Consider the following 18,987-nt stretch of genomic DNA (forward strand, 5'->3'; position numbering starts at 1 on the left):
GATCTAAGTTGCAACAGTGATCTAGGTTGAATCTGATGCAACCTATTGGGTAAAACACATATAAGGTACCAAAGGCATGTCAGCATTGGAGAACCGTTGATGCAGAAGGATGTTAGCGAGGCTTGGAGGGCAACACAAGTTGCAAGTAATCACAAAACTAGGGACTAGTTCACTACCAAGCAGGTTAAGTACAATTTGCCTTCGTAGTGCAGTTGCACAGCAAGTTGGTTGACTTGCACGTAGCAAAACCAGCTTTCTTAAACTATATTTGATGTCGAGGCTTCCATTCTTAGGCCAATCAATATCTCAAAAACCATAATCCAAAAATCTATGGTTTGACACCTTTCCAATTACTTTCGAATTGCAAGGGCACAATTTGACTTCTAGAACACCTTGACTGCTCACGCATTGCTGATCTAAGCGGGCAAAAGCAAGGCACATAGAGGTGCAATTAGTCTTCTCAAAGGTATGGAGGGTTGTCTAACAGCAAGACATCTACAAGTTGTAATTTCTTGGCATGAATTACAAACACAACCGTCTAATGGAAAGGATTATCGCAGTCACAGCGAAATTGCAGATTCTGTACCCTTTTGTTTTCTATTCATATCTCACAAACTACTGCTCCAATATGCACAAATTTTGGTGGGCATGTAGATCCATGGGTCGTATAACTACTCACCAAAATTCAACTCAACCGGACACCGTTTGACCATCCAAACACTTCATCTACCAAAACTGCTCTGTTCTGAAATGGCAGCAAACCGAGCCGACAAGATATCTCTCAAATCCGATGTTTTACTCAACCAATACTCAAACCAACTTAAGACATTGAAGGGTCCTAAGCAAGGAATGAGCTCACCAAGTTTGAGGTCAATCCAACTTCATTTGAGTCACTAATCGTTGGCTCGAAGATGTTCGGTTCTGTACCTTAAAATCTAGACAGATTTCTCGTTCTTCTCTTTCTTTGCTTCATACGTTGTGGTGTGTGTTCTATACTCTCGATCTCTTTGTATAGCAGCAGCAGCTCTTTTCTTTGAGGATGTAGACTAAGGTTTTCCACATGTGGCTCTCAGGAAACAACTTAAATTGTTTAGATTTAGACACCAACTTGACGATGCACAAGCATTGGACTTGTGACTATGTTTTCGGGACACAAAGCATACTCTACATGGAGGGACTGTCCTACAGAGATAAGGAACCATTCCTATATGTCCTTCGGCACTTCGTCCAATAGAGCCCAGACACATGTGTTAGTGGCACCTTGGGGCACAAAGATACTGACTGAAACTAGGAACGTGCTTTCGCTAGCTCCTACATAGCCAACACAATGTCTTGTACTATCTGTGTGATTGTCCAAGATGAAGTTGACTTGATAGCACAGGTTTTGGAAAACAAAGCAGTAGTTGCATTGCCAAATGACTTGTTGTTTCGTTGCTTACATTGCTCTGCGAGACATAGCCTTCATAATTAGCAAAAGTTGTCACCTAGCTGGAGGTTAAGCTTCCGACTAGTAACCAATCAGTTGTCTCTCAACACTCAAAGTTCCAAATTCTTACTCTTGACCACAACAATAATTGCAATCAAGGCACAAATAGATGGTCGCCATCGAAGTCTGCAGATAAGGAGTCACGCTAGAGATGGTTGATTTCAACTGTATGACCATCATGCACCTACAGATCAAGAACTTGAATGGGAGGTTCATGAGCACCCGATGACCTGTTACACCACATGATATCGCCATACATTATCATTAGATTGATAACTTGTCCAACATTAAGTGTTGGGTACCATTCGGATCCAACATGGATGACATAAGTTGTTCACTAGGTGACGGACGTCAATACTGGGACAACCAAGTGGAGTCACTTGTCTACCACCTCTTGTAGTCTGTTAATGTTTATGTCAGTGACCAGTTCTTCAAAGGGTATCCTTTTTGTGACTTCAAAAGTAAGCTCTACTACTTTTGGTCTGATATATGGATCTTCGATAAGATATAGAGAGATAACCAAGGAAGAGCTCACGTGAAAATAACACATTGATGCAGTTCTGCAATGGATCATGACTAGAAACCTCGATACCTGCACGCACCTAGTAGCACAACCATGTGCCGGCCGGCCACAAGGAGGCCCTAGGTTCCGTCGCGGCACCATAGTTGCTACTCATAACACCATTACTGATCACACACCCAAAGTGATTTTTTTTTCAAGTTGCACAGATTGGGTCATAAGAACAAGCACTATGCAAAGGAGGGATAGCAAACAAGGATAGTCACAAGGTTAGGAATCAACAAGGAGGCAATCAGAAGGTCAAAACACAGTGCAAAAGAACATAGCCTAATTGCTGAAGGCAACTAAGCAGGAGACTCTTGCTTAATTTCCATATATGCCTCGTGTCCACCAAAGTGATTACCAGATAAAGATTAACATGAGATTTGGTCCTGTCGAGCAGCAACAGGAGATCAAGACTGATAAACATCCAGAGACTTGAAAGGGTTGGAGGCAAAATAAATGAGATTCGAGGGACAGAGCCATTGCACTGACTAGGGATTGAGTTGATAAAGCAATGACATGATCTGTGAGGAAAATGTTTCAAGGCTAGGATAGATAGCGATTAGCGTTGCACCAGATCATCTGTAAATGAAGGAGCAATAAGATCTAACAAGGATTTTTGAGCTGGGTCCTCCCACATAGGAGTGGGACAACCACGAAACATGCAAGCATTCAAGGGAACTAAGCTTGGGCCTAAGGTCAAGCAAATGCATAGATAAAGTCTTCGTAGCACAACGTTCAAGGCTAGCAACCACATGTACAGGCTCAGGTTCCTAAGAGAGAACTTAATTGTAGACGACAACCCTGAGATTACCAAAACTTGGACGCTGCTCCAGGATAGCGCTCTTCCACACTCATATGCTTACCGAGGGCAAAAGGGTGACAACTACGGCACTACCTAGATAACGAGCATCCACGCCTACATCATGGTCTTAAGCGAGCATTTCGAAACACTCAATCCAATTAGCTGAAATGGCTATTCCAAAGCACAAAGCTCGTACATAACAAGCAGTCACCTACAACAACACCACTACACATATCAGGCAAAACATGGTGGTAAGGCACTGTTATCTTTTATTTCCCTTTTTACTGAGTAGGTGAATATCTCTACAAAACAAGTTTTACTTACATTTAGCAATTTAGTTTTCGAAGGGGTGAGTTTTTGCCAATTAATAACTTGTCATCTAATTCCTTTAGAAGCAAACATACAAGACAAAACTAATCACACACTACCTTCAAGCGTAGCTATTCAAGCAGCATGGGACAATGCATTTTGTCTAGCTTCACACAGGGAAGATAGTAACATCACATTGATCACAAGTTACTTAGTATTAGGACAAGGTGAGGGAAGCATATTTATGCACAAGCACAATCATGATGCATGCTCATCCTATTCGTCCTCACGAAATTGCCAACCTAAGGTGGCAATCACGTTCTATGTCGGTGGCATAACACATACTCTCTCGATATATAGCTAGTCGTTAGCTACATTCAATCTACGCATTCGTGGTTAGTGTACCTACAGGCAAATTCATTGCAGCCCATCCCCACAAGAGATAAATAAGCACACAATGAAAGCAGTAAACTAAGATACTCTCCATATATGCATCCCCAGATGTATATACTTCGATATCCATAGCTACCCGATAAATATACCCGCAATTAAGTACCTTCATATATACATGGGTGTAACATGTAAATATTCCAGTAACCATAGCTAACTTTCCCCTAGACCGATAGTTGGACGGTCATGCTCTCACAACTCACACTTACCTGGGCGTAGAGGCAATTGATCCAAACATTACCATTCAAGTGAATGGCATCCATACAATAGCACGCCGTATGGACGACGAAAGTAAAAACCCCCATGTTAGTACTTAGATAGCCACCTAATAGTCCTTAACTGGGCATAAAGGAGGATGTCGCTAGCATAGTTTTGCAAATTAGTTTTGACAAATTTGCATGTAACCAAAACTTTGTTTTTAAATCAATGTACATGACAGTATTATGCTTAATCTTGCTTTGATACCAGCTGTAACAGAACCGCCCAATTTATACAAGATCAAGTACGGCTGTCCCCGCTAACACGTTGACACACACATACTTTCACTCATATAAACCCGGTAGTCCGCCGAGTGTCCCGAAAGACCTCGGTAAATTAACATCACAACTAAGATTGCGTGATTAAGCAAATACACATCACATACACAGGGTTGCAGCGGAAAATAATATTACAAATGGATTCACAAATAATAGTACAAGTTTGGGTTTCAAAACCGATTAGTGAAAACAACATAGCTTTCAAAAGATTACATTAATATATGTTCCAAATACATTGCTAGCATAAGTGACATCATCCGACAAAAGCATATAGATGAGAAGTAACTATAGAATCACCGAGCCCATCGGCGGTTAACCACCATCTTCAACAGGACAAGAACTTCACCTGCAACATGGTGGGATAAACCCTGAGTACTCGAATGTACTCAGCCAGACTTACCCGTCGGAAACCAAAATAAAGGACACCAAGGGTCATGCAAGGCTTATGAGGTGGGCTAGCTTGACACAATTGCATAAAAGAGCTTATGAATATCGTGACCAATTTCAACTTAACATCCAGCTTAGTATTATTTACCTGTCCGCTAGATTAGCACATGTACTAGAGCACTCACTTATTAGGAGCAATCAATATTAACCATAGCAGGTATAATAAGGGTGTCATCATCATATCATCATTTCTGAACCATCATGTTGTTTAGTGTATCTACATTGGAGATAAGCCCGTCAAGTTCTCACTAACCGGGAGAGACAGCGATTCGAATCGAATTACAACTCAGCTGAGGGGGTATTCCTAACTCTCACCCTGGCATACTTAGCAAGGGTAGCCGTGGGTTACCTTTGGTACAACTCAGGAACCAAATTCGTGGGTTCGATCAGCGCCAGCACTCTCAGAGATTACCCTTCTGCCAGGACGATCAGGACTTTTAAATCACCTGCCCTTGGACTCACGCCTACGGCTCCCTTCCGAGGCGCACTTTATACTTATCGACTCCCGGCCTGAGGTGAGCTACTCGGCTTCGCAGTCGGTCATCGGACACGGCCAACTAAGAGAGAGGCATGCGTTCAACATGAACAGGAAAGGCTCCAAGAATCAGTCCTTAAGCGACACAGACGGAGTCACTGCAAACCGGCAAGCCTCCGTCCGGTCTTCATTTCAAATTAAGACTGGTTCTTTTCCGCGATAGCAAATATAGCCAACCGTGCCACATGTATCTTCCTATATCTCGCAGGTGATAGGAAATCACCTGACTTCTACTGTGTTTAAGCAGGGCTAAGCACTACCCGAGCCTGAGCTACATAGGATTTAGGGTAACAATATCTGGACAAGGATCGGATAACCAATGCAGCAAGTGTTTACATCCAACACCTAAACTTAATGCAACAATATATGTAATAATAATACTGTAACTGCATTTCGAAAATTAGGAGGCTTAATATGCTCCGGGGCTTGCCTGAGATTCGACACAAGTCAGTTTAGTTAGCTTGCACCGTCATGGTGACATCTCCGGTCCTAGCACTTGCATTCAGGGGTTCTTCCATCTTCTGGACAGCCCACCGTTACACCATCGTCTGTCTCCACATCATGCGCTCCACGTCCACGTGCTGTACCTAGCGTACCTAGGATGAGATGCATAGATGCAGATGCATGAACATAAAGAATACACATGAAGGAATGCAACAAGCATACTAAACAAGCATATGTTACACTATACACACATAAGCATGTCATACAACCAGCTAGCTATACATGATCAAGTACTTCACAATTTAGCAAAACATTTTAGGCATGCTACCTTAACTCTAGGTGTCCAAGATAACCATTTGCAATCATACAAACAAGAGCAAGTAGAAGCAAACAATTCTAGATACAAGCAGATTTGGATAGCAGCAAACAGTCACTTGTTTCAAACATAACTTAAGCTACAAACATCCCACAAGGATGATCTAAGACTTTATGAAAATCCATAGAAATTGTCTACAAGATTGATGTTTACATAAAAAGCTAATTACAAAGTTAAACAGGTCAAACATGTAGATGTTTCAGACCTGTCCAGACATGGACATAAAACTGATTGCAACTTCAGAGAAGCATAACTGTAGTTACACAAATCCAAATGACTTGCAAGAAGACATTTTGGAAAGCTTATGAAATTATCTACATTTCATGTATAACCATCACAGCATGATTCCCAAGTTAAGTAGGTCGAAATTATACCTTTACAGAAACTGGTTCATACAAAACAGAGAGCAACAAATCCTGTACTCTAACTTTAAACAGTCGTAACTCTTAAACTACTTGGCCAAATGACACCAAATTTTAACAGTAGCTAGATACATGAATTATATACAACTTTTGTATAAACAAGTTTCACAACAAAGCATATTATCATGAAGAACTTTGCTAAGTTCTCAGATCTGTCCATAAACCACATCGGCAAGAAAATAATTATTAACTTATGTTGCAAACACATAATTGGGCTAAACCAACTTTACCAACATTTCACCCATGACTAAAGAACACCAGAGAACCTAGTGTCCATGACCAAATATATTCTTTTAATGCATTTCTTAATTTATTTTAGATAACAAGGTGACTTAATGGACATATAACAAAAGTATACAATAAATTCTACAAAAATTACAGTGGCTCACATATCCTCTCAATAGTCTACTGTACAAATTTCACTCCATTTGAATATGTATAGCAACCTCTATGAAAAAGACAAGTTGGTAAAGCAAGAAATCATGTGAGAGCAAGATAAACCAATAACTGACTCATACAACAACCAATGATCCTGAAATTTTTACCACACATCAAACATCACATGAGTAGCATGCCACAAAAATTTCACTTCATTTGGAGCCCTACAACTACAGTTATGAAAAAGACAAATATAACTAAAATTGAAAACCTAGATGCATAAATCCATTTTCACAGCTAAAACTTTAAACTAAAACATGAAATATTATAGATCTACTACATAGATAATTTCACAAGGATTCCAAAAAGTCCTCATTTGCTATTTTACGGATTTCCTATGAATTACTATGATTTTCTAAACTTTCAGCCGATTTAAAACAAATAGGTCCCTTGAGTTACTATTCACTTGAGTCAATGACAATGCAGTTAGGCCCTTGACCTTCGTCGAATTCTGGCATGACGCCCCTGGTCGGAAACCAGAGCAGAGGATGGCCGGACTCACGGATTCCGGCGCTCCGGCTGCACGTCGACGGTGGAGAAGATGCGGTGGAGCATCACCACAATCGTGCGCGTACAGGGAACGGCTTGGCTCGGCCAGAGCCTACCTGCGGCCTCCTAGCCATGCGCACAGGTGTCCACGGCGGCCACGGCAGAGGAGGCTCTGAGGAGGGGTTCCATGGCGGCTACGAGCTCAGTCCGGACAGCCATGGTGGCGGCGGCGGTAGTGTCAGCAGCAGCGCTAGCAGCAACGCCAGCACAGGGAGGAGGAAGGGCGTAGGAGGGAGAAGATGGAGGAGCTGGAGGGGGACGCTGCAGAGGAGGAGCAGCGGCCCAGCAGGGAGCTTGGTGGGCAGGCAGCCATGGCGCTCGGCCTCTGTGTGCGCGAGAGCGCGAGCAGAGAGGGGAAACGAGCGAGGAGGAGAGCTCTGGGTGAGGGAGGAGCGGGCGCTCGGCCTTATGCAGCTGGGTGCGGTGGCGTGCACGCGAGCGAGCGCGAGTCCATGCGGCGCTTGGCTCGTGCCGGTGGTCGGCCAGTGATGCTGCTGCTTATCAATTCAAATTTCTGAAAAGCTAATACTACCTCAAATGTACAACTGAACATCGTTTTTCTCCCCTTCATAACTCATAAACGGAGTGACGAAAAACCAAACCAATTGCACGGTGTCGTAGAGCTACATGAGGACGACAACTTTGCTTAAATAAGTTTGGCCAAGTTTGACACGGTTTGCAAACTAAAAATCACCAAAGGCAGGTACATGGAAACGGAATCGAGAATTTCAGTCATTCCAGACTTAGCCAATTTTCGAACCCTGAAAACAGCACTGGATTCGATCTTGCGAGCGACATTTGACTAGGCTAGGCACTAAGTTAGCTCTTGATCCTTAAACAAAATTTGTTCTACATAATATGAACTCCAACTTGTATTTAGGGCCCACCACCATGCAAGCACTCCAAACAGTTGGTCAACATAGGTCAAAATCCTATCATGAAAAAGACAATTTTAGCTATTCCCACACTTAGAAACATTTTCTGGACATTTGCTCAACATGAACCTTTCACGACTTTGGTTGTAGAGTTTAATTAGAGTCTTTTGAGCAAGGTTGCAAGGTTTGGCTAATGACTTATATTTCCATTCACTTAATAGTGCAATTCCAACACTTAGTAAAGCCATTCCAACAAGGATATAACTTATCATTTCATGTGACTTTTTGATTCCAAATGTCATGAAACTTTTCCAGTGATCACTATAGATAGAGAGTGATGTGAGACACATGAAACAAGCTTCATTAACATCACTCACACATATATCTTGAAAAGGGTTATCATGTAAACAAGGTGTTTTATCCAAATTCTAGCTGAACTCAATTTCATACATTTGACTTTGACATCTTCAACACCACTTGATCGGTCATGTTTGAGCTCAAACCCACTACTTAACTGGTGACAAACACCTAGGGTGTTACATACTACACCTGCTATGGTTACTATTGTATGCTCTAAAAAGATATACCACATGTTTGGCATAGGATAGTTGCTAATCTAGAGATGGATAGTCATAATTAACTTGATAAAGGAATCATAATTATACAACTAAGTCAATCGCTTTTATGCAAAATGTTGTCAAGCTACCTCTACTTATGAAGCCTTGCATACTCCTTGGAGTCAATTGTATTTCTGGTTTATGATGGATAAGTCTAGCTGAGTACATTCGAGTACTCAGGGTTTATCCCACCATGTTGCAGGTGAGGTTTTGGCCTGCTGAAGATGGTGGCTAACCACCGGTGGGCTCAGTGACTCTATATTCACTTCTCATCTATCTGCTTTTGTCTGAGGATGTCACTTATGCTAGCAATGTATTTAGAACTTATATCAATGTAATCCTATGAAAGCAAATATTGTTTTCACTAATTGGTTTTGAAACCCAAACTTGTACTTTTAATTGCGAACTCATTGTAATATTATTTCCGCTACAACTCTATGTATGTGATGTGTATTTGCTTAATCACGTGATCTTGGTTGTGATGTTGATTTACCGAGGTCCTGCGTGACACTCGGTGGACTACCGGTTTTATATAAGTGAGAGTATGCGCGTGTCAACGTGTTAAGCGGGGACAGCCGTACTTGATCTTGTATAAATTGGGCGGTTCTGTCACACTATGCTCCAGCATTACTATGCCAAGCTCGGGCTCCCCAACGACGAGGCCAAGAAGAGGGACGCCAGTGATAGAGACAATGACAAGGATGATGGGTTCCCCGAGGTGTACAACGCCTTCATGATCTTTGGCGGGCCTTTAGCGTGCCTCATGGTGCGTCAGTGAAAGAAGGAGCGCCGGGAGGTCTTCTCAATTAAGGTGGCCACTCCCCGGTACCTCGACTGGTCTCAGGAGGTGATCACCTTTGATCGGGATGACCACCCCAATTTCGTCCCAAACCCCGGGCAGTACCCACTCGTCATCGACCCAATCATCGGCAACACCCGGCTCACCAAGGTGTTGATGGACGGAGGTAGCGGCCTCAACATCCTCTACGCCAACACCCTAGAACTCCTAGGGCTCGATCAGTCACAGCTCCAAGGCGATGCCGCGCCCTTCCACGGCATCGTGCCGGGGAAACGCACGTGACCCCTCGGGCGCATCGACTTGCCCATCTGCTTCAGCACTCCCTCCAACTACCACAAGGAGATCCTCACCTTCGAGGTGGTTGGGTTCAAGGGGACCTATCATGCCATCCTAGGGTGCCCGTGCTATGCCAAGTTCATGGCAATCCCCAACTACACCTACCTCAAGCTCAAGATGCCAGGCCCCAATGGCGTCATCACTGTCTAGTCCACGTATGAGCATGCATACGACTACGACATCGAATGCATCGAGTACACCGAGGCTCTCGTGGAGGCCGAGACCCACATCGTCAACCTCGACTGACTTGGTAGCAAGGCGCCTGACTCCAAGTGTCATGCTGAGACTTTTGAGCCCGCAGAGGAAGTCAAGCTCGTCCCGGTCGACCCCACCTGCTCCGACGACCGGGCGCTGAGGATCAGTGCCATCCTCGACATCAAATAGGAAGCCATGCTCATCGACTTTCTCCACACGAATGCCGATGTATTCGCATGGAGTCCCTCGGACATGTCGAGCATACCGAGGGAGGTCGCCGAGCACGCCTTGGACGTCTAGGCCAGCTCTAGACCGGTGAAGCAGCGCCTGCGCCGATTTGACGAGGAAAAGCGCAGGGCCATCGGTGAGGAGGTGCAGAAGCTTTTGGCCTCCGGATTCATCAAGGAAGTGTCCCATCTAGTGTGGTTAGCTAATCCTGTATTAGTTAAGAAGAAAAATGGGAAGTGGAGAATGTGCGTAGATTACACCGGTTTGAATAAAGCATGTCCAAAAGTCCCTTTCCCATTACCTCGAATCGACCAAATCATTGACTCCACTGTGGGATGCGAAACCCAATCTTTCCTTGTTGTGTATTCTGGTTACCATCAAATCAAGATGAAAGAATCCGACTAGCTCGCGACTTCTTTCATCACCCCATTCGGCATGTACTGCTATGTGACTATGCCATTCGGCCTCAGAAACTCAGGAGCCACATACCAGCGGTGCATGACCTAGGTCTTTGGTGAGCACATAGGACGAACTGTCGAGGCCTACGTGGACGACATCATGGTCAAGTCCAAAAAGACCAGTGATCTCGTCGATGACCTAGAGATCGCCTTTAGATGCCTCAGAGAGAAGGGCATCAAGCTCAACCCCGAGAAGTGTGTCTTTGGGGTCCCCCGAGGCATGCTCTTGGGATTCATAGTCTTGGAATGTGGCATCGAGGCCAACCCAGAGAAGGTCTCGGCCATGACCAACATGGGACCAATCCAAGACCTCAAGGGAGTGCAGAGGGTTATGGGATGCCTTGCGGCCCTGAGCCGTTTCATCTCGCGCCTTGGCGAAAAAGGCTTGCCTCTGTACCACCTCTTGAGAAAATCCGAATGCTTTTCTTGGGCCCTCGAGGCCGAAGAAGCCTTTACCAAGCTCAAGGCACTACTCTCCAATCCTCCTGTCTTGGTGCCGCCGACCAAAGGCGAGGCCCTCTTGTTCTATGTCGCCGCAACGACCCAAGTGGTCAGCGCAGCAGTGGTGGTCGAGAGGTAGGAAGAGGGGCATGCTTTACCTATCCAACGACCTGTTTACTTCATCAGCAAGGTGCTCTCCGAGACTAAGACACGCTACCCCTAGATCCAAAAGCTGATCTACGCCATAGTCTTGGCTCGACACAAGCTGCGTCACTACTTCGAGTCCCACCCGGTGACCGTGGTGTCGTCTTTCCCTCTGGGAGAGATAATCCAGAACCGGGAGGCCTCGGGTAGAATAGCCAAGTGGGCCGTGGAACTCATGGGGGAAGCCCAATCTTTTGCGCCTCAGAAAGCAATTAAATTCTAGGTCTTGGCCGATTTTGTGGCTGAGTGGACCGACACCCAACTACCACCTTCTCAAATCTAGGCAGAATGCTAGACCATGTACTTTGACGGGTCCCTGATGAAGACCGCGGCAGGCGCGGGTCTGCTCTTCATCTCACCCCTCGGAGTGCACATGCGCTACATGATTTGGCTCCACTTCGCCGCCTCCAACAACGTAGCCGAGTATGAAGCCCTCATCAATGGCCTGCAGATCGCCATCAAACTTGGAGTATGGTGTCTCGACATACGGGGTGATTCGCAGCTCATCGTCGATCAAGTGACGAAGGATTTAAACTGCCATGACCCCAAAATGGAGGCGTACTACAAGTTGGTACGTCGCCTAGAAGACAAGTTCGACGGTCTCGAACTCAACCACATCGCGCAAAAATTCAACGAGGCCATGGACGAACTGGCAAAGATGGCATCAGCACAGGCCCTGGTCCCCCCGAACGTCTTCGTTAGAGACCTCTACAAGCCTTCCATCGACTATGTCTCGACGGTGGAGGAGGGCCCACCGGTCGAGCCCATCGCAGGGCCCGAGACCCCCTCTATCACCAAGGCCCCCGCGACCGAGCTCTAGGCCATGTAAGTCAACACGGAGCTTCCCGAGGCCAATCGAGGCATGGATTGGTGAGTCCCGTTCCTTGATTGCCTCATTCGAGGAGAGCTTCCTGTAGACAGGACCAAAGCCTGACGGCTTGCGCAACGAGCCAAAACTTATGTTCTCAGCAATGGCGAGTTGTACAAGCGAAGCCCATCTGGTGTCCTCCAATGATGCACCACCACCGAGGCAGGCCAAGCCCTACTATGGGACTTGCACGCGGGGGCCTATGGGCACCATGCAGCGCCTCGGACGCTCGTCGGAAATGCCTTCCGCCAAGGGTTCTACTGGCCAATGGCGGTTGCTGACGCCACCAAGTTGGTATGCTCCTGCGAGGGATGTCAGTACTATGCGTGGTAGACGCACCTCCCGGCCCAAGCCCTCCAAACCATCCCCATTACATGGCCATTCGCCGTGTGGGGGCTAGACATGGTTGGGCCTCTATAGAAGGCCCTCGGGGGCTATACCCATTTGCTAGTAGCGATTGACAAGTTCTCCAAGTGGATCGAGGCTCGTCCAATCAATCGAATCAAATCCAAGCAAGCAGTGCTGTTCTTCACTGATATCATCCACAGGTTCAGGGTTCCAAACACCATCATCACTGACAATGGGACACAATTCACTGGCCACAAGTTCCTGACGTTCTACGATGATCACCACATCTGTGTGGCCTGGTCGGCCGTAGGACACCCTAGGACAAATGGCTAAGTAGAACGTGCCAACGGCATGATCCTACAAGGCCTCAAGCCAAGAATATACAACCGATTGATGAAATTTGGCAAGAAATGGCTTGCCGAACTCCGTCGGTCATCTGGAGCCTGAGGAACACCTCGAGCCAAGCCACGGGGTTCACACCGTTCTTCCTAGTCTATGGAGCCAAGGTCATCCTCCCCACTAACTTGGAGTATGGTTCCCCATGGCTACAGGTCTACAACCAGCAAAGCAACCACACTGCCCGCAAGGACGCCCTCGACCAACTGGAGGAAGCCCAAGATGTTGCGCTGCTACACTAGGCCAAGTACTAGCAAGCCCTACGACGCTATCAAGCCTGGCACATTCAAAGCCGAGACCTGAAGGTTGGCAACCTAGTGCTGAGACTGAGGCAGAGCAACAAGGGCCGCCACAAGCTGACCCCGCCATGGGAAGGGTCGTACATCGTCACCCAAGTGCTAAAGCCCAGGACCTACAAGCTAGCCAACGAGAAGGGCAAAATCCTCACCAACGCTTGGAACAAGAACAGCTACGTTGCTTCTACCCTTAAATTTCCAAGCATTGTATACATTGTTTCTCGAAATACAATAAAGAAACGTTCTTTAGTTGTTCTAATTTTTTGAGAAACCCCCCGAGCCCATCGATGGGGGATCGGCGTTACGATAACGCTATAAGGGAGACTCGGCTCTACCTCTACAGAGGTGCCCACCGTGGGGTCAAACAAGACTCGGCTCTGCCTCTGTAGAACTGAGCCTCCCTCGAGGGCTAGAAGGGGGACCCCCCCCCCTAAGTCCCAGACACCATTTTTTAGTCGTTTTTTGAAATCGTTTTCCGAAAAAATTTCTACGCCAAATTCTCTTGCGCTCTCTAACAAATCGATTGTAAAAAACCTAAGGACCGAAAGTCTGTCTCAGGGCCAAAAGGCCGGCCAAGCCATGAGATGGCCTACGCCTCCGGGCTATGGCAACTCCCTCACCACCTTTTGCCCGAGGGGCATCTTAGGCTCCGAGGAAGTTTTTTGCAAGTGATATGTTCAGAGACAAGATAGAGGGCAGAGGCTTGGAAATACAATAAAAACAATTAAAAAGCATAGACGCATAAGTACTTTAAAAAAGGCCTCAACGACCACAAGCGTTACGGTACAATAATAATCCTAATCTATTTACATGGCCCCTTTGGCCCAGGTCAGAACTCAGGGTCACCAACATCGGCGGTCGGCGCAGGAGGAACCACCTCCTCTTCGAACAGCTTGGCCAGCACCGTGCCAGGGGCCTCAGCCACCTCCATCAGCTTCATGACCTCCTCCTCGGCCTCCTCATCATCCTCAGCCATGACGTAACCGTCGCTGATGGCCTCAAGGTCGATGCCGGCATAGTGATAGGAGACGATGGCCAGGGCACGCTTGACGCTCGTATGCAGCACCCCCCAGAGCCGCTCGTGGACTCAGCCACTCAACATGATCAAGCGGCTCCTAAGGGACCTACCCGACTCGATCCTCCCGACCTCCAGGGCCTCGCAGGTGGTATGGGTGGTGCTCTACAGTGCATTGTGCTCCCGGATCTCAGCCTCGAGCACCGCCTGCACCTCAACGGAAGCCTCAGCTGCCCAGGAGACCTCCTTCTCCAACCCTGCGCCAAGACAAGCGGGACGGGGTTAAGCACAAAAGGAAATAAGCCGAACAGGGGCAAAGGCCTACGGGACTCACCCTCAGCTTTCTCTTTCTAGCTTTGGACCTCGACCCGAGAGGCCTCGGCGACCCTGGAAGGCTCCTTCTCTAGCTCTACATCACATCGGGGAGTTAGGGGTCAAACATAAGAAAAAACAAATAAAACAAGGGGTGCGGCTCAACAGGACTCACCCTCGGCTTTTTCCTTCCAGGCTAAGGCCTCGACCCGGGAGGCCTCGGCCACCTTGAGGGCCTCTACCAAATCACCTTTTGTCAGCAGGTGCACACCCTGCTCCGCCCCCAACTGCCCGGCGATGGCCTTGGCAGAGACCTCCGCTTGTTTGGCCCGAGACCTGAAGGTGTCCCGCACGCCGGCGACCTGGGTCAACTCCTCTAGCTCCTTGATCCGCGCCACCAAAGGGGCGGCCTGCTCCCGAGCCATGGCTGCCTCGGCCTTCATGTCAGCACAACGAAGGCAGAGGTCCTCCACCTCCATGCTCCACACCGATAGAAGCTCGTTGGCATCGGCAAGCAGGTCCTTCTGCTGTCGGAGCTGGTCCCAGATGCCCCTCTCCCACCGGAGGAACAACGACTTCCCAAGGGACCGGGCCTCGAGCTCCTGGATAGGTAGAACAAACATCAAGCACTGTGAGAAAACTCAGGAAAAGACGACAAAGCACAAAAAAAGAAAGCACGCACCTAGGCAACACCAGACAGATCATCAGCCACGACGAACAGCGCTGTCCACAGCGACTGCTCCGCCAGACGATGGAATTGCTTGAAGGAGTCCCAGCGCCCCCTCCCCCTCAGCTGTGTCCTCGAGGGCGAACAGAGGCTCCCCCTCAGGGTCGTCCTAGCTCCGCCACAAGACACATGGGCTATCCCACCCATGGGGCTCAGGTTGTACCCGAACGAGGGCCGAGCTCCCCTCGCCAGAGGTCAGAGCTGGCTACTCCGTGGTGCTGGCCACCATGGCGTTCGCCACCTCCTTCCCCCAGGAAGTATCGTCGAAGGAGATCGAATGGACCTCCACCTCCCGGGTGCTTCCCTGCGACAGCGATGGGTCTTGGACCAGGGGCGGTACTGAAACTTGCCCCACCTCTGTCTCCATATCCTGGGCCACCGGCTTCACCGCGCCCACGCCAACCTCTGCCACCTCGGCCTCGGTGGTCCTGGGAGCCCCGGCCTCCATCGCTTCAGCCTCAGAGGCCCTAGGGGCCTCATCCTCGCCCTCGGTGGCCTCAGCGACTTGGGGTGCCTCGGCTTCATCTGACACGCGGGCCTTGGCCTCGCGGAGTGTAGGCGCCTCCGCCCCCACTTGCTTCGGGGCCGCCTTAGTAGCCTCTCCTTGGGCGACCGGCTCCTTCAGGTCAGCCCTGGCCAACGCCGCACCATGCTCTATGGCGGCTTGCGCCTCCACCACCCATTGGGCGGGGGAGCCAGTGCTCACCTTGAGCGCCTTACGTGGCGCCAAGGCAGGCGCTTCCGCCTGACGCTTCCGGCTGAAGACAAAGCACTCATGGGGTTAGCATACGACCAAAGAATGAGTGGAAGATGCTGCAAACTCCACTGACAAAACACTTACCTTGAATGGGGACACAACCGCTTCTGCATTGCATCCCTCGTCCTCTGCAATGACAGTGGTAGCGGCGGTGACACGGCCACCATGTCCACCGGTGCCGGCCGGCCCTCGCCAGACTCCGGCGCCCCCTCGACCCTCTATGGAGGTGGTTGCGTCGTCGCCGCCGCCGCCTGCTCCACCTTCGCCGTCGAGCCCACTGGGCTGACGGCGCGCTTCCCTAACACCCATGCCTCGGGCGTGTTGGCCTCGGCCCTGGGGTGGGCGATCGTCGGCCCCGAGGCGTCCTCTCCTCCTCCTCCTAGAAACGTCGGGCTGCTCGTCAACGCCCCGGGCGCCGTCCCCTGACGTCAGGGAGATGGTCCAGGGTACCCCGCCCCGCCTCACTCTCATCATCATCGCTCGAGGGATCCGACAGTGACGGTGACGGAGACGGCTCCACCGAGAGACCATCGTGCCTCTACTGTCGGCGACGTTTCTCCAGCTCATCGCGCTCAAGGTTCTTACTCTTGCACCTTGCCTCCTCAGCATCCTTCCACTTCTTCTAGGCCTCAGCATGCGCCCTGTTCACCGCCTGCCGCTCTGCGTCCTCGAGAATGGGCGGCGGGGAGCCTCGCACATCCCTCATCCCCTACAGGAACAGCAAACACAAATAAGGAACAGATCGAAAATGTAAGGAGCAAGGAGGCCTCGGGGACCGCAGCGGCGCGTGACTTACCAGAGAGAGGTGCCCCCACGATGGGTGCATCGGAAAATAGGGTTAGACCACTGCTCCTCAGCCGCCCCTCCATAATCTCTCTCACTCGACGTAGAATCTCCTCGTTGGAGAGGGCGACGGCGGACATCCGGACACCATCAATTGGCTCATCCGGTGTCATCTTGAACAGGCGCTGCCGCTGAGCCATCAGCGGCAGCACCCTTCGGTGATGGAAGGCCGCCACGACCACAGCTGCCATAAGGCCATGGCTGTGTAGCCTCTCTAGCACCTCTAGAAGAGCCCGCAGCTTGGGTTGATCAGCCGTCGGGATGCCATACCTCCACTTCTCTAGCTGGCTCTCCACGATCCACCTAGTATAGGGGGGAAGTCCGCTGTCATCATTGCGAAGGTAGAACCAGCTATTGTACCAGCGGCGGTTGGACGACGTGAGCTAGGCCAGGATGTAGAGGAGCTGCCAGTCTTGGCGCACTTGGAGAGTGTAGCCACCGGCCCTTATCGCCTTCCGCGTGCCCGTCGTGCCCGCCGGCTTGGTGGTGAGCCCCACCCGAAAGTGGTGGAGCCACAGCTCCTAGTGGGGGGCAATGCCTAGGTACCCCTCACAGACAGTGACGAAGATGGCCGCCTACGCGATGGAGTTGGGGTTGAAGTTGTGGAGCTCCATGTCGTAGTAGTGTGGGAGCGCCCGCATGAACTAGTCCGCTAGCAGGCCGAGACCGTGCTCGTGGAAGGCCACGAAGCTCACGATGTAGCCATCATGTGGCCTTGGCTCCAGCTCGGCCCCTAGAGCAATCCACTCCGGTCTATTGGGGTTGGTAACCAGGCGGAGGAGGCCATCGTCGACAAGTGACTGTAGCGTCACCATGGACACGTCGGACGGACCCCAAGGATCCACCTAAATGACAACAGCGCCGCCAGCCATGGGTGCGGTGGAGAATGCGGCAATAGCGGTAAGGCGTCCTCTCGCTATCTCTCTCTCTCCCTTGACTTTCCACCCCCCTTCTCCCTTCTTCTCCCCGGCGCTCTCTTCCTCTGTTCTTAGCAACCGCTCGAAGGTAGGAAGGGTGAACACAAGCAGGCAAGGTAAGGAGGGGCGGGGCGAGGCTCATCACGTATTTATGAGGGAAGGGGGCGAAACGAACGGGCGATGAAACTAGGGAAGTTTCCCTTAGATCTAGCGTAGTTAATCCGGATCCAATTAAACTGCCCATGCGTCCACCTTCTCCTTATTAACCGCGCATGTACAGTAACGTCCCATCCGCAGACATCGCGTCACGTCCGACTAGAGCAACGGCAGGTGCCGTTCTGTCTCTTTGAGAAACCGCCTCAAAAGGCGCACCCGTCATTGTCAGCCGATGGGAGGGGAATATCCCCCACCTGATTCCTTTCAGACTAAGGAACTGGGCACCAAGCCCGTTATGGTCCAGGGGTTCGAAGGCTAGGCCCCCGAGGGTCTCGACAGCCGCCCCAGGACAAACAGAGTCAGGGATGACTATGGGCGAGCCCGTACATGGCCGAGGCCCAAGCAAGCGACTGCTTGGGATGCCCTAAGTCGTGTCCGAGACTGGTAAGGAGGTCTCTGAATGGGATCCCACCGCAGGGAGGCACCGAGCCCCCGGGGCCAATTGAACGGCCCTAGGACCCATTGGAGAAGCCCTTTGGTACTTTTGGAGTGTGTCTCTGGACCACCAGCTGACCCCTATCGAATGGGGCATGGACCTCCACTTGGACTTACCCTATAACAGCTCACCGGAGGTGTCACCGCTCGCGCCCACCGAGGGTAGCCTGGCATACTCCACCCCTCCTTCCGAACAAAAAGGATGCGCGAGGGCTGCACAAAAAAAGACAGGGAAACTCCTGATCGCCATCTTGCTCTGCGCGGAGGCTCGGGGGCTCTTCCTGCATACACGCCGAGGCCCAGCAACCCGAACTCGCACTCGGGGTTTCAGCAAAATGCAATAAA

At 49.6% G+C, this 18,987-nt stretch overlaps 1 protein-coding gene across 1 annotated transcript; it reads right to left on the reverse strand.

The window, feature by feature from the left end:
* Positions 1-15,679: 15,679 nt before the first annotated feature.
* Positions 15,680-16,398, reverse strand: LOC136454697 (uncharacterized). The gene is made up of 2 exons (XM_066455028.1): positions 16,316-16,398; positions 15,680-16,232 (listed from the first exon to the last, which is right to left on the reverse strand). The coding sequence occupies exons 1-2, from the start codon at positions 16,396-16,398 to the stop codon at positions 15,680-15,682; spliced, it is 636 nt and encodes a 211-aa protein (XP_066311125.1).
* Between the last annotated feature and the right edge of the window lie 2,589 nt (positions 16,399-18,987).

The sequence above is a fragment of the Miscanthus floridulus genome, chromosome 5, assembly GCF_019320115.1.
Source record: "Miscanthus floridulus cultivar M001 chromosome 5, ASM1932011v1, whole genome shotgun sequence".
In the NCBI taxonomy this organism is placed as follows: Eukaryota; Viridiplantae; Streptophyta; class Magnoliopsida; order Poales; family Poaceae; genus Miscanthus; species Miscanthus floridulus.

Excerpts from the sequence above, each read along its gene's own strand:
- LOC136454697 (XM_066455028.1), bottom strand. The coding sequence starts at position 16,398 with ATGGTGGCCGTGTCACCGCCGCTACCACTGTCATTGCAGAGGACGAGG. Across the intron at positions 16,233-16,315 it reads CGGTTGTGTCCCCATTCAAG|CCGGAAGCGTCAGGCGGAAG; the intron begins GTAAGTGTTTTG and ends CTTTGTCTTCAG.